The sequence below is a fragment of the Ursus maritimus genome, unplaced genomic scaffold (assembly GCF_017311325.1).
Source record: "Ursus maritimus isolate PB19 unplaced genomic scaffold, ASM1731132v1 scaffold_8, whole genome shotgun sequence".
NCBI classification, from domain to species: domain Eukaryota; kingdom Metazoa; phylum Chordata; class Mammalia; order Carnivora; family Ursidae; genus Ursus; species Ursus maritimus.
In genome coordinates, this window is record NW_024426996.1 from 19,002,689 (window position 1) to 19,018,150 (window position 15,462).

Sequence of the window (15,462 nt, forward strand, 5' to 3'; positions counted from 1 at the left end):
ACATACACGCAATCGTGAAATTATGTTCTTGATCAAAAACATATTTCAGTAAAAACAAAACATTGTTATAAAGACGTGGAAACTTAAAATGAGTTCATTGAGTCCCCAAGCACAAGGGAAGTGCAATGGGAAACATATTTTACTCATTTTTAACACTATGTGAAGGAAAAGGAGGAAACTGCCATTTGTGTGCATTTGTATAATCCATGACACCGGGATAATATTTTACAGACCTTTATAACAAAGCCGTGGCATCAGGGTTGTTCAGAGACCCGAGCCTTAATTCATACCAGTCACCATAGCATATACTTTTACCCAAACTTCTTGTAGCAGATGGAAGTTTAAGATGGAGGGAAGGGAAGTCTCTGTTCTAAGTATGTGGCAAGCGAGTGGTTGCCAAACAGACATCCTGGCAGGGAAAAACATGAACTACAAGGGATCTGGGTGGTAGTGTCCTAATGGGTAAAGTAATAGTGCTCCTTCCCCCAACATTTTTGTTTCAAAATGTTTCCTCCTCCTCCTCCTCCTAAAAAAAAAAAAAAAGTTTCCTTCTTTCTTTCAAACATGTTTCCAGACACCTTGTGACCTGCTGTTAAATAGCCTCCACCCCTGTGTCTAATCTTCAATATCCTTTTGTAAATGCTTCAGAATCTGCCATGCGGCCTCTCGTGATGGCTTTCATTTGAGCTCAGTACACTATTTTGAAGTCGCAGCCTGTGGGCCAGGCCCAGCTCCACCACACCCACTAGCTGTCCTTGGGCAGATAACCCAAGCTCTCTAAGTCCCTTTGCTCCTGTGTCGAAAGAGCCCAAGAGTATCAACCGCAGGGGTGTGAGAATTAATTGACAGAATGCAGGTAAAGCACACTGCACACAGAGAAAGCTCAGGGAACGTTAGCTAACGAACACTGCACTGTCCAAAATGATCGGCCGCTTAAGACTGAACTGAAATGTGCTGTTAAGTGTAAAATACAGTCTGGCTTTCAGAGACTTAGTACAGAAAAGAATGTAAAATATCACATGAACAGAACTTTACATTGATTGCACGCTAAAATGATAGTATTTGGATGTCTTGGGTTAAATACTATGATAGTGTGATTTTATAATAAATATAGACATTTGGTCTTTGTCCTATGTCTGGCAGAGAGCTCCTAAAACCCCTGGTATTTCCTAAGAGATCCATACAGGTGCCTTTTGTTATGTTAACAAGGTGAATTTAGAGGACCAATGGGGAAAGGGGTTGGTTGCCAGGGGAACCAACCCACTGACTAGAGGGTTGGAACTTTTAGCCCCATCCCTGATGGGGGCGGAAAGAGGGGCAGGAGATTGAAGCCATCACTAATGATTTAATCCATCATGCCTCTAATATGAACCCCAAAAGAATAGGGTTCAGAGTGCTTCCAGGTTGGTGAATACATGAATATTTGGGGAAAGCAACACACCTGGGGAGGCCATGGACTCTCCACACCCTTGCCCCACACCTTGCCCTACACATCTCTTCCATCTGGCTGTTTCTGAGTTATATCCTTTTATAATAAACTAGTAGTCTAGTAAGCAGACGGGCTTCCTGAGTTCTGTGAGCTACTCTAGCAAATTAATCGAAACGCAAGGAGGGGGTTCATGGGAACCTCCAATCTGTAGCTACCCTCCAGGTGACAGCCGGGGATTGGCATCTGAAGTGGTCTTGTGGGACTGAGCCCTCTGCCTGTGGAATCTGACGCTATCTCCAGGGAGACTGAGTTGACGTCTCAGATGCCCAGCTGGTGTCTGACAATTGCTTGTTGGTGTGGGGAACTTCTGACCCACTTCACCCACATCAGAATTGGGTGCAGAACATTTTCAGGATAATAATATATGATTAAAATTAATTTCACTTATTGCTTTTTGTATTTTTAAATGTGGCCACAAAAAATTTTAAATTACATATGTGGCTCACGTTTGTGGCTCAAATTACATTTCTACTGGACAGTGGTAGTCTAGGATAACCACCACTTTTGTAGGCATATAGTCCAAAAGGAAAGAAAAGAGGCATTTATTTTTTTTCCAAGTGCAGAGAAGGATTAGGATTGTGCTAAACACGAATACTCAAACCAAAAAGTTAAGTTGGGCAAGAGAGTTCCTTCTTGGAATGCAACAGACTTGCCTTTACCAAGAACATTTGATAAAGATAATTTTGGTGATTGCTTTTTAATTTTCCCTCCAGCTGTGGCTAATCGGTGCAGTCCGCAGTCCGAAGTCTGAGATCAACAAATCGCTCTACGACAGCGTTGAGGGTTAAATGGGGAGGTTAGCCCTGGCGCCGGATGGCAGAGCGGTTCTATACATAGCTTCAGCTGTGTTACTTGGGTAGTGCACAAACACATCCACTACAGCCAACAAAGAACCAGAACCAAAGCAAAACAAATGTTCCACTTTAGCAACTATGAGTTGAACACCTCTTAGGGGCTGGCCCCTGGACTGGGTCTCAGGGCGGCCCAAACGCCCACTGAGGTCCACGCTGTGTGGGGTGGGGACCGAGAAGCAATATGCAGGTAGCTAGGCCACGACGATGCTACTTGCTGTCAAAGGTGTTAACTGTGTTCTTGGAACAGTACCAAAGGGAGCGTTGAACTCTGCCCGAGTCAGAGGAAGGATACACAGGGAAGAGTTAACCTTTGAGCCAGACCTTAAGAATGAAGGGAAAAAGGGATGTTGGGGGTGGGGAAATGGAAGGACCCCATTCTGGCAGTATGCAATGCTGCGTATGGGGGGGCTTTTGCATAACAATATTTCCAGTAGTTTAAAGATAAATTTATTAAAATGTCTTAAATTAATCTAATCCTAACAGACATCTAAGCCGCCTGAATTCAGAAAAGGAATGGCCAACTCACATTTAGCTCCTAACTCTAGGTCTCACTCAGCACTTGACGTTTTGCCATTTCTCCCCAGGCCAGGGGGCCCATTATCCCGGCTGTTCTAGATGACCTCCTCTTCCACTTTAACAATAAGCCAGAAGTCTCAACCATTTCACAAAAGCATTTCTTGACTTCTCTAACCCAGTGTTGTATTTTTGCCTTCTTTTACCTTAAAATACTTAATTTCTGTGCAAGTTAGTGCTCTTTCCCTCCAAAGGACTTAACAAATATTTAGTGAGTATTTACAATGGATGAAAACAGGAATAAGAGAGCTGCGTGCAGTTGAGCAGTTGAGTATAAAGGACTAAATAAGGAGATCGATACCTCCCTGCAAGTGGAAATAAGTGATAATACCTATTCAATTACTCTCATGCTTTTTATTTGATAGATTTTTAAAATTAACTTAACTTTCCAAATGAGAGTCTTCACATAGGTAAGAACAGGGGTGTTGCAGTAGCTTCTCTCTCTTCTCCAGGACTAGTACAGTTTTATCTCCAGACACAGGTGTATATGTTCCAATACCAGTGCACGACAAATGCTATAGTGCTCACCTTTTCTTCTGAAATATTCTGATACTTACCCATTTGGAATTATTGAATTAGAAACCTGAGGTACACCTTCCAATTAATAAGAACAAACTGACGTAATAATAAGATAAAAAACAATGGTGGGTTTTATCAGGTTAAAAAGCAATCGCTTATGCATTTTCAGGCTGTTTGTAGCGTTCAGGTACTAGGAGACATTAACCAGAATTACACTAGAGCTGCAAGCTTCAATTCTGGGTGCCCTCATTTTAACCAGTTCATTGATACAGGAGACAGTAACCAACATGTGGAAGGGTCTGGAAACTACATCTTTCAAGTTTGAATTGAGTAAATAGAGAACACAGGGATTGAAGGAAGAAAAAATATGGTTTACCGATGACATGAAAATTGTTGACAAATACTTTAGGGGCTGCAGAAGGATCAAAGGGTTTTTCTTTTCAGGGTCAGAGATGAGGCTGAGGTCTAAAAGTGATCGTTGAGAGCAGAGGCAGAATCCAGACTGGTCTGCGTAAGGAATGACTTTCTAAGTGTCTGGTATGACAGTGAGACCCGTCTGGGGGACTGGGCAAACATAAGATAGTCCTAATTCAAGACTATTACAGGAGGCTGTTTTTACGGTATGGAGGGTAGGAGAGATGCACTAGGTAACCTCTCAGATCCCTTGCAAGGAAGGACCCCAGGCTGCATTTTCAGCTCTTCCTCAGGAAAGGTTTTGATGCCAAAATGTAACTACCAATAGGTGGAGCTGTTTTCTTACTGTTTGCTGGCATTACCAGGAGCTTGGATTTTCCTTGCTGAGAATACATCAACTGCAGTCTAGTTAGGATTGGCCTTTGGCATTATCATCTTATTTTGAGTTTTCAAAATAGAGTCAAAAGATCCGTGAATTTAAAGAAGCTTCAGACATCAGGTGAGTTTCAAGCTACACTCCTCTTTGCACACCTGTCAGGATGTGGCTCCTCCCTGCAATGTCTTCATCCCTGCTCTCCTTGATAATCAGACTTGCTTTTTAAAGGCAAAGTGGAGGCACTCCCCCCCGCCCCCCAGGCACACTTGTCATGACAACACACTCCTTCGGTTGGAGCTCTGCCTCAAATATGATTCTCATCATATTATTGCTTCTTCCTAAGACCATAAACGTCTTAAAGGAAGATCTTGCAGTAACTATATCGGACGCTTCAGCCCCAAGCAGGGCTTCATTCTAGCACCCTGCTCAGTAAATGCTTCTTTCATGAATAAACAGACTGAGTCCAACCTATTCACAGTAGAAATGCAAAACTGGGGCCGAGCGAGTTAACATTGATTTTGGAGAGGAGCCCAGCTCTTCTATTAACTGTATAGACTTTTTTCGGAGTTGGATTCATAGATAAAGGCAGAAGATTTATTTCTGTTTTCAACTGAAAACAAAGCACCTGAGCCTAGCCAAACCAAGGACGCAGTGAGGAAACTCTAACTTAGGACCGGCCGTGCCATCGCAAGGGTTCAGCTCCCCGCACGGAGCCGCTGAGGCGGTGCCCAGGGAGTGGTAAGTGGAAGTTTACCTTCGTGCTGGCCCACACAGAATGTTTTCAAAGGGAATTAGAACACACAATGGAAAGCTTTCTATGTAAAGTCTGATTTTAAAACAAATAGACTAAATGAAATCTTGATGATTAGTTAAATCCCCAGAAAGCAGGGAAAACATTTTAGTCATACAGAAAATATGTAACTCAGGACAAATTTTTTTTTTCCTACTTCTTTCTCCAAACACCCCCCCCCCCCCCCCCCCCCGCCCCCGTCACGGGCTGAACGCTTGCAGATTACTGAGTCCAGAAGGCAGTGTCTCTCGGCCACCTTGAGCTCTCAGGCAAGGCAAGATAGAGACTTTCCAAATAGAACACAAAGTCACAGAATTTTGTTTTTCTTGCAGAGTGCCAGTCAAACAACTGGGTTTTATGGGATTTCAAGACAACCATTCTCTATGTCCAAAGTAAAACGTGGCCAAGGATGATATAATGTATGTTTTTCTAGAATAACAACATGTCCATTAATCAGTTTATCTACTCTTAGCCTCCACCTGAGGGCATTCCTAGACTGTGAGCTCTCGGAGGGCAGACCCATGTCCCAATAAATCTTCGAACTCCTCATACTTTGCACAGTCCGGAGTATTTATACCCTGAAAAAAATATCTGTCAAATTTGTTGAATGCACAACTGTGTAAACTTACCAGATTCAAAAATGTTTCCTACTTAACACCAAAGTGAAAATACTTTCAAGTTGTTTCAACTTTCCAAAGTCAGCAGAAGCCCTTCTTGGGTAGAGGTACAAATGGCTTTTCCTTTCAGTTCAGCAGAAGAGAAGCAATATTGGAGCAGTTGTATAGAGAGCAGCCTAGCGCTGCGATCTGATATACACATGATAAAACGCCTCCGGGAACTTCATTCGTGGCAAGTTTATTTTTAAAGGATCCTTTGGCTGGCTGATAGCTTTTCTACTATCTCTTCTTATCTTGTCCCCTGGACATCGAATTCAGCTCAACTGAAATATTCACTGAGTGCCTGCTACGTGGCGAACTACGCCAGGTCCTCGGAACACAAGAACGAAATGAGATACGCTCTCTGCGCTTCGGGGTCGTGCTTTATAGATCCCTGTCCCATAACCTCCTTCTACCAAATCTGCTACGCCCCAAACTCTCTGCAGCTATGAAAGAAGAGTAAGAAGGCTTTATTAACTTCCTTTGAAGTCCACTGCAGAGAAAAAACTGCCGCAAAGACGGTGATATACCTTCTACAGTGAGAGCGGCTTACCATTATATATAAGGTAATAAACCACCTGTCCGTGAAAAGGCCCAAGAAAAGTACCAGACGAGACCAGGATTTACACACTAATCAGTCCTAGATTTCGGACGCTGGTTATAAGATCCTCAAAACTTGAGGGACATGAGCTTGACAAGTGTGTCTCAAACATGCGTCAGAATCCCCTTGATGGCTTGTTAACACAGAGGTTTCTGCATCCCGCCCCCAGAGTTTAATTCAGAGGGTCTTGGGTGGGCTGGAGAATCCCCAACAAGTTCCCTCGTGAGCTGATTCTGCTAACCCAGAGATCATACCTTAGAACAATTCACCTCAAGAAATCGCTGTAAAAAGGTGCAACTCTGCTCCACTCAGCCACCAAGGTCAGGCCAGAAATAGTAACTTCTTGAATGTGGGTTTGGAATATCATAGATTGTATTATAAGGGGACTATCACCTCCTTATAGTTACATTGCTGCTGAAGCAGTATCCTTTGTGTTACAAACAATTGCACGTGATCAACAGTTTAGCTATGGTTAAGGCTTGTGGGAAGCTAGAGAGAGATACCTTTTTTTAAAAAAGATTTTATTTATTTAGTTGACAGAGACAGAGAGAGCCAGCGAGACAGGGAACACAAGCAGGGGGAGTGGGAGAGGAAGAAGCAGGTTCATAGCAGAGGAGCCTGATGTGGGGCTCGATCCCATAACGCCGGGATCACGCCCTGAGCCGAAAGCAGACGCTTAAGGACTAAGCCACCCAGGTGCCCCTAGAGAGAGATACCTTTTGTTTTAAAGATTTTTATTTATTTATTTATTTGAAAGAGACAGAGACAGCCAGCGAGAGAGGGAACACAAGCAGGGGGAGTGGGAGAGGAAGAAGAAGGCTCATAGCTGAGGAGCCTGACGTGGGGCTCGATCCCATAACGCTGGGATCACGCCCTGAGCCGAAGGCAGACGCTTAACCACTGTGCCACCCAGGCGCCCCAGAGAGAGATACCTTTTAAGATATTAAGAATATCTCATTTATATAGAGCTTCTAACCGTTTCATGAATTTTCACATGCATTATCTCAGTTGAGTTTTACCATCTTTCTGTGAGACCGGCACAGTAGGTATGACTTAATCATTTGACAGATGAAGAAATTGAGCCTAACAATAGTAGGTGTCTTTATTAATTAGCAATTCAGCCAAGATTAGCCATTAGATTTCTTAACTCAGCCTCAGGTAATAGAAAAATTAAAATACCAGGAATCTCTTCTTTACTTCAAAACCATTTTCCTTTACCCATGCCTAAGCGTAGCAGTTACACTTAATTCAAATAGTCTTTAGCTTGATTCCATGCACAATTTTAATTTTAAAATACTCTTTGATGAAAAAGCAAATAAGATCATGCTGGGTCTCAGTTGTTTTAAGCGTAAAATCAGAGGATGAGACAAAGGAGCTTGTATGTCTACAACTATCAGATGCATTTATTTTATAAAAGGAATATTTACTAGAATTCACTCAGTAAAGTACGAAGTACTTACTGACGATGGTAATACAGTAGCATCAGTTTGTGCACAAATTTTATTCATAGCGTGCCCAGAGAAAATCTAGGCACTGCATTTACTGTGGTTCTATTGCCAAGAAATGATGGTCGTAAAGGTAGGTCCATCATTGAAGGAGTCAGTAAACACACCATGCTCAATGGGGTCTATGACTTACGTACATAGATGTTTTAAATGAATAGAGACCTCTATGCCTTTAAACATACCATTCCTGAAAAATCTATTACCGAAAGTACTCCTTTAGGTACCAATAGCTGGGACACAGCCATTATTAGCATGTGAATAGACAAGCAACTTTATCCATTTCTAAATATATTCCATAGATGAGTGCTCTTCAGTTACACTGTCTCATTTACTACTGTCCAAAGGAGATATTATCCCCGTATACTTGTGTCACTTGATTAATACTATGTCAGTGTTTCCATTACATAATTCTGTGTTCGTGGGTTCGTAACATAATCGTAACAATGCACTCTGAATTGAAACTTGGCATAGGAAAGTTCAAGCTGAGACTATTTGTGATGATGCCAAACTTATTTCCACTACTCCCACCAAAATCAAGTTATTAAGATACGGATTACTAGGATATACAAATTGAATAGATGGGAAAACCATCCAAATGTGGGGAGAAAAGTTCTGATGTTGTAGAAAAAAAAAATCCTGAGTAGCATATAGAAAGTATATGCAAGGTTGCTCAATAATTTCGACTAGTCTTTTTGATAGGCACGATTTTTATTATGTCGAAGAAATACAACAAACATTGGTGATTATAGAAGACAGTTGATAGGTGTGTTGAGTGTGTCTTTAATCAAGATGCTAATGGTGATAAAACAAAGGGATGTGTATGAGCTCTAGTGAATTTCTCCACAAAAAGGCAGCCTTTCTTTTAAAAGCATAATACTAGCTATGAAATAATGAATATTAACCCTATGGTAGAAAACAGTGACGGACGGGGCGCCTGGGTGGCACAGCGGTTAAGTGTCTGCCTTCGGCTCAGGGCATGATCCCGGCGTTACGGGATCGAGCCCCACATCAGGCTCCTCTGCTATGAGCCTGCTTCTTCCTCTCCCACTCCTCCTGCTTGTGTTCCCTCTCTCACTGGCTGTCTCTATCTCTGTCAAATAAATAAATAAAAAATCTTAAAAAAAAAAAAGAAAAAGAAAACAGTGACGGAGAATTCATAAAGACACAGGAGAAATGGAAATTTAATGACAGAAAGACTCTACAATTACAGCCAGAGGAGTTTAAAACATGGAAGCAGGAAGGTGGTACAGTGCCAATTGGACCCAAGTCCACACAGTAACAATGTAAGTAAACATCCTGAGATAGGTACTGCTGGGAAATGAGAAATGAGACAGTTTTCAGTTGTGATATTTATTTCAATTTTATATATCTTCCTTTTCTGAGAAATTAGGAAGGCTTCGAACCAGTGGTTTCCCAACTAGATATCTTAGAACCACATTTCTCTAAAATGCTCTCTCAGGGAGAAAATGATCCACTCTTCAGGGGACCCACTAGCATTTAAAGGCCCTGAAAGTTCCCACAGCAAGTAAAAATGATCATTTTTTTCCAAACCTTATTTGACCATGGGACTCAATTTTACCTAACACCTGTTAATATCTTCCAAAGACCGCTTTCTACAAAATTTTCTCCTAGAAAATGACTAGACTATCAGAAATACTAGGTTTCAAGATGAGCTCAGTATGTTTGAAAAATTGGTAAATACATCACAACATCCATTTCTTCTTCCATATAAGGGGGATTGAGCTGGCTTTCCTTAAAGCCTCTTCTAAATACAAACTTACAGAACTCCAAAACCCCAGAGAGCATTTAACATTCATGTCCCTATTTAAATTTTAGAGATATCTGAACTGGGTCAGTCAAGTGCTTATAAACTTCCACTGCTTAAATAAAATGTATGTAACCTTCTTAATATATTCTTAATTATGTATATATTTTTAATGTATAAATATTTCCTGAATGAATTATCTACTTAGGGGATTTTTTTTTCATTGACCCTCATGGTCCCTTGGTCTCTCTGAGTGTGACTAATTGTACTAAAAAGCTAGATTTAAATAATTTCTTCATGTAACTCATTCTCATTCTCTTTTCCATTAGGATGGAAATCAAGAATTCATGGTATTATGGACTTTTAAATGTCAGAGATTGTAAAGCTGTCTTGCCTATTACAGTAAAAACTTCATTAAGGGCTATCATGTATTCAAAGATGTGTGTAATTCAAAGCAGCTGCATACCCAGTCTCCCCTTCTCCAGATGTACGATTGTCCTTTGAATGAAAACATTAGATAACCTGGGTACTCGTTAATTTCAAGCCTAGTTTCTAGGTGCCAGAGATTTTAAGGTAACTATGCTTTAATAAAGTCATTATATTCTCTAGCCATTAAACCCATCAAAAACGATGTTCGCTCACTGGCCCATGTATTTGACAGGAATGCTCATTCTATCCTATTGGAATGCTTATTCTGCCCTTAACTCTGTCTTTCTCAAAGCCTTATATTTTTGCCTTGTCCTTCAGAAACACATCAAATGATAATCCTTTATTTTTAAAGAGTTTTGGTTATCATAGGAAAGACTCTCCCTTCCTCACTGAATGACAAGATTCACTCTGGGGTTCCGGTTACGTCAATTTTCTTTTATCTATGAAGTCTGTGTGACTTTTTTTTTTAAAGGCGACAAATATTCACCAGAATACAATCTTTTTGTCACTATATGTCGTAAATCAAAATAACGATACTTTCCTAGTAAGAATATGTGTGCTTTAATCACTTTTCCTAAAGGAGTAAAATTTATGAGTAAGAAAAATAAGAGTAAGTGACTATGGGAATGATGAGAAACTAATGAACACGAAGTATGTATCTTAAAGGATCAGGCCAGGAGAAAACCTCATGTAAAATACTCTTCTTTTATTACATGGTAGCCAAGGACAACTTAAACTAAGATTAAAATAAAAGCTGATTTCATATGCCTCTTGTCTTGCTTCAAGATGGTGTATGTTTATAAAGCTAAATTTCTCTGTCATCTATAGTTCTGTAAATTACCTTTTACAAAGGGGAAGATAAAACCTATCTTTATGCAAACCCTCACACATCACAAAAAGACTTATGAGTGTTCCAAACGTACGGTTTTGGCACACCAACTGCATAGCATTGAGGGAGGAGAAAAGGGGTTAGCAGAAAGTGTACTTAGGATGCATGCCACCCACCATCAAGTAATGGTTTAAGTAGAAAGTAATCAGAGGGATACCACAGCAGCTAAATTTCAACCAAAGATATTCTAGGTTTAGAACAATAAATAATTTTAATCAGGTACGTTCCAAGGAGCAAATAGGGCTCTGAGGCTATAACTCAGCCTGGATAAGCACTCGGAAAGTCTGCCGGATCAGCAGCCACCCCATACATACAGCAACCCCATGACCCTCCACTAACATTTGTAACATCGTGGCTATGGAGAAGCCCATATGTTGTGAAACCTAAACACCACGGACTAGAAAACATATCTGATTTATTAAAGCAGACAGCATCTTTCACCTACATCGGAACATATGTCACAAGACAAAGGGTGTTATGGAAACGCTGATATGGATAAAGGAGAGGGACACACATGAAAGCCTTAGCACCTTCCTGAAGTCGTGCCCTTCTTAGAGCCAGAACTGCCTTATAATAAGGTCCTTTTAGTGTGCTAGTAACTAAACACTCTTGGAAAGGTTCCAACACGAACCACCTCTCCAGGAGTCTCCATCCGATGCAGTAACATGACACTTCAGCTTCCACAAAAACCAGTGTCTACGTTTGATGAATAAGTCATTAAGACGGTCTCAAGGATGCTAAAGGGATTACTTTTCTTATCAGGGCACACAGCCTTGTATATAGGCTTCAAGCTGCAATTCATCATTTCCAGGGAACTGCTGGCCTCCCTATCAGAGTTTATCATTTGCTGGTATAAGACCAGTGAGGCTGAGAAGGGACACTAGAAATTATAATGCACAGAATGAGCTGAAGCCCCAAAGTACTGGGGGCCCACCTTCTTCAAATCCTTATCCATCTCCCACGCATGGTTCACTCAGCCCAAGCAAACGTACAAACAACTAGGCAATGGGTGTGAGTGAAACAAACTCACATTCCACCTCCCAACCTTGTGATTCATACTAACAACGAAACTTGTTGATACAAAAAATACTATTTGTCTCTTGGGTGCTTTAGCGACTCCCTAGGAATAGCACCAAGAAAATGCCATCAAGATAAGAGCAATCTGAGCATCTTCATTACTGCCACCTGCCCTGCCCACCAAACTTCTTTCCAGTTCTTGTTGCTCCCACACTGCTCCTTCCTTGAGCCTGCCCTCAGAGTGGCACTGAAATAAACAGGGCTCTCACTGGTGTGGTCAGCTGTCAGGACAGCCTCCTCATGTGGCTGGCATACTGTGGATAACCCAGAGCAGGTTTCTGTTTCCTTAGCAGAGGGCAGCTCCTTACAGATTATGCTCATGGTTTTAAGAAGAAAGTGAAATCTGGTTCAGCTCAGACGCTAGCTAAAGACTTCTGCATTAGAAAGCATAATTCACATTTATTGTAAATGTCATCAAGCCTACGAGCTCTAGAGTGTATTTACAGTGTCAGCCTAGGGCTTTCCTTGATGGATGCTTTGGTTTTCCTTTTTCCAGGAGTCCTACATATCAAAGCTCTGGGAGATTTCTTTCTAGTGATTCTGACAGAATTGATAGAGCATGAGGCAAGGCCTCCTTACTTGAAGATTCTTGGCTATTTTTCAACGGTTCACTGAAGACAGGCTTTGCAGTTACATTTCCCTTTATCATGAATGTAGTGAACAAAAAAGCCTGATGCGTCTTCAAAGCATAGAAACTGAGTCAGTGTCCAGGAAACTTTCCCTCAAGCTGTTAGCACAAGGGAGGCAGGCTGTTAGCATTAGTTATTCGCTTCACCACAGGGGACAGGAGAAACCTTGTTAAGCCATGAATTTCAGTCCGAAGTGATCTGTGTGTTGAAAAATGGGATGAGCAGATTTTCATCGGCAGATTCCAAGAGGTGTTTACATCCACCGCCGGCCACCCCCCTCAACTCCTCCCAGCGTGGAATAGGTACAACCCCTACTTGCCCAGATGGGTTTTAAATAATCAAAACACCCGACCACCTGGTTTAGTTTGTGTGTTTGTCACCAAGGGACTATCAAATGGTAAGTGTCAAATACAGTAACAGAGGAGGCGAGTTCAGAGGGGGTGCAAGGTCTGGGGAAGCGACCGTCTAAAAGGCGAGAAAAGTGTGACTTTTCTCTCTGGTGCCTCGGGGTTGGCATAAAATGGCATCTGTCTTTAGGTAAACACGGCTAAAGCCCAGTCCGAGGGAATTGCCGCTGGCTGGCTTAAGAATCATCAGCCTGAGGTACCTCTGGGGTGCTCCAGACACCCAGCGCAGGAGGGCTCCGCTGGGCATGGGGGTAGCCCCTTCCCCCTTTCCAGGCAGTTCCTCCAGACCTAGTCAGTTGCTCGGCCCCCTTCTCTCCAGATCTCCCTCTCAATTCGGGCTCTAAAACTGGCATTACTCCTGGCAAAACGCGGGACCGAGGGGGCTCGGGGGCAACTGCACAGGGTGAGAGAAGGTCTCCAGGTAGCATTAGAGAGCGGAGGGCAGACGAGGAAGGGGGGGGGTGTCCCCGGAGAAACCTGGGGCTGCACTGCGGAAACGGGGCGCCTCGGGCACTCACCTGCTGCTCCGGCTCGAAAGCTGCGAACCGTGTTGCCTTCGCGCAGGGGCTGCGGGCGCAGGGGCTGCGAGCCGCGCTCGGAGGACCCCGGTGTCCGTTCCGCCTCGGCCTTGCCGCCGCCTCTGTACCTGTCATAGAGCCGCAGCATGTGCTCCGACACCTTGTCGTGCGGGGGCAGTACGGGGCCCGAGCCACCACCTGCCACGCGGTCGCCTGGCACAGCCTTGTGGAGCTCCGGGAAATTCTGCTTCAGTGTCTCTCCCCGCGCCAGGCTCACGCAGAAGCAGCCCAGCCACAGATAGAGCAGCCTGCGCGCCCCAGCCATAGCGAGCTCCCGGCGCCGCGCGTCCGCTCCCCGCGTGGCGAGGGGACACTCCGAGGCCGCGAGGGGCCCGCGACAGAGCGGAGCGTTGAACTTCGAATTAGCGGGGGCGAGGGCGCCGGGAGCGCCAGGCGCTGCCTGAGCAGGACGCCGACCAGCCGCACTTTTTGCGCCGGCTGATCGCAGACCGGCAGGTGGGCTCTTCCCGGGCAGCCGCGCGGACCTCACCAGGGCAGGGCGCTGCAGGCGCCGTCCTCACTTGTACGCCGAGAACGAGCTTAAGTCGCGGCGTGTGTGGCCCGGGGGTTTTCAGGATCTGTCTCTATTCTCCCTCCCCTCTTTATCTTCCAGAACACCGGGCCGAAGCGGCCGCGCTGGGGAAAGGCACTAGCGTTGCGTCGGGCGCAGTGCCGGAGCCCGGGTGCGCGCCGCGGTCCGGAGGGCGCTCGCTTGCCTTTTCCAGAGATTGGAGTGGTGCGGCAGGTCCGAGTTGTGTGTGTGTGTGTGTGTGTGTGTGTGTGTGTGTGTGTGAGAGAGAGAGAGAGAGAGAGAGAGAGAGAGAGAGAGAGAGAGAGAGAGAGAGAGAGAGAGAGAGAGGCTACTTGGTTCTTTGGCTGATCTGTACAGTCCGCAGCCAATCTCGCCCTGTGCCTCGCAGGCAGCCTGGACCCTGCTATAGCCGGGGGAGAAGGGAAGGGGGAAGTAACTAGCAAACCAGCAGGGGGAGAGAGAGAAGAGGAAGTAGGGGTGGGGTGGTTGGGAGAGGAGGGGGAAAGGAGAAGATCTAAGAAGAAAGGGTAGGAGGAACGCGGTATTTTTTAAATCCCGTCAAGAATATTGGTTTGTCCCGGCCTTAAGAGGACAGAGGAAAATAAACGTCCTCCTAGTTTCTTTCTCCTCTGATACCAGACAAAATCAAGATGTGAACACCACCCTTGCTTCCTTGACTGAGCCTCTCCTTATCTAAGCTGTGGAACCTGCACCTGTGCCTGCTTGCCACCCCTTCCTGTCTCTCGGAGGGCTCACCCATCACGGTTCCTTCTCTTCTGCATCTTCACTTTGTATCTCCTCCCAGGAAAATTAAAAAAAAAAAAAAACAAAACAAAAAACAAACTTGTGTGAGTCAATCCTTCTTAAGAACAAATAAACAAGCAAACACCACAACACCCACTCCACCACATCATTCCCCTTTAAGGGGTTTCTCTGCAGGATGGTGGGTGGCAAGGAAACACAAGGGCTTTTGGGAGATCCAGGAGTCCAGAGCATGCTCTTATGGCTGTTAATTCTGAGATCTTTACTCACTGTCTCATTTTTACTCACGCTCTCATTTTATGGCTGTAAAATGGAGGTTAAACTATTAGTTAACATTTTACCCCACACTTCTCATGCCTAAGCACTCGTTGTGCTTTATATTTCACATGTATTTTTTTTTAAAGCAACCTCTACCCCCAAGGTGGGGCTTGAACCCACAATCCCGAGATCAAGCACAGCAAGCTTACCAACCTAGCCAGCCAGGTGCCCCTCATCTGTATTTAAAGAATTTTCACAAGGAAGCCCATTTTACAGATGAGGAAACTGAGGAAAAAGGACAACCCCCTGGATGGCACAGCTGAGCTCCAAGCTCAGGGAGTCTGACTCCTGGCCCTTAC

The 15,462-nt window shown here is 44.0% G+C and overlaps 1 protein-coding gene across 1 annotated transcript in view; it reads right to left on the minus strand.

Moving 5' to 3' along the window:
• BMP3 (bone morphogenetic protein 3) overlaps nucleotides 1-14,284 on the minus strand; it is a 28,290-nt gene extending 14,006 nt beyond the window's left edge. The window contains exon 1 of the mRNA XM_008693352.2: nucleotides 13,492-14,284. Coding sequence (XP_008691574.2) covers nucleotides 13,492-13,816 — 325 coding nt within the window. The 5' untranslated portion in view covers nucleotides 13,817-14,284. The remainder of the gene's footprint in view (nucleotides 1-13,491) is intronic.
• Nucleotides 14,285-15,462: the final 1,178 nt, after the last annotated feature.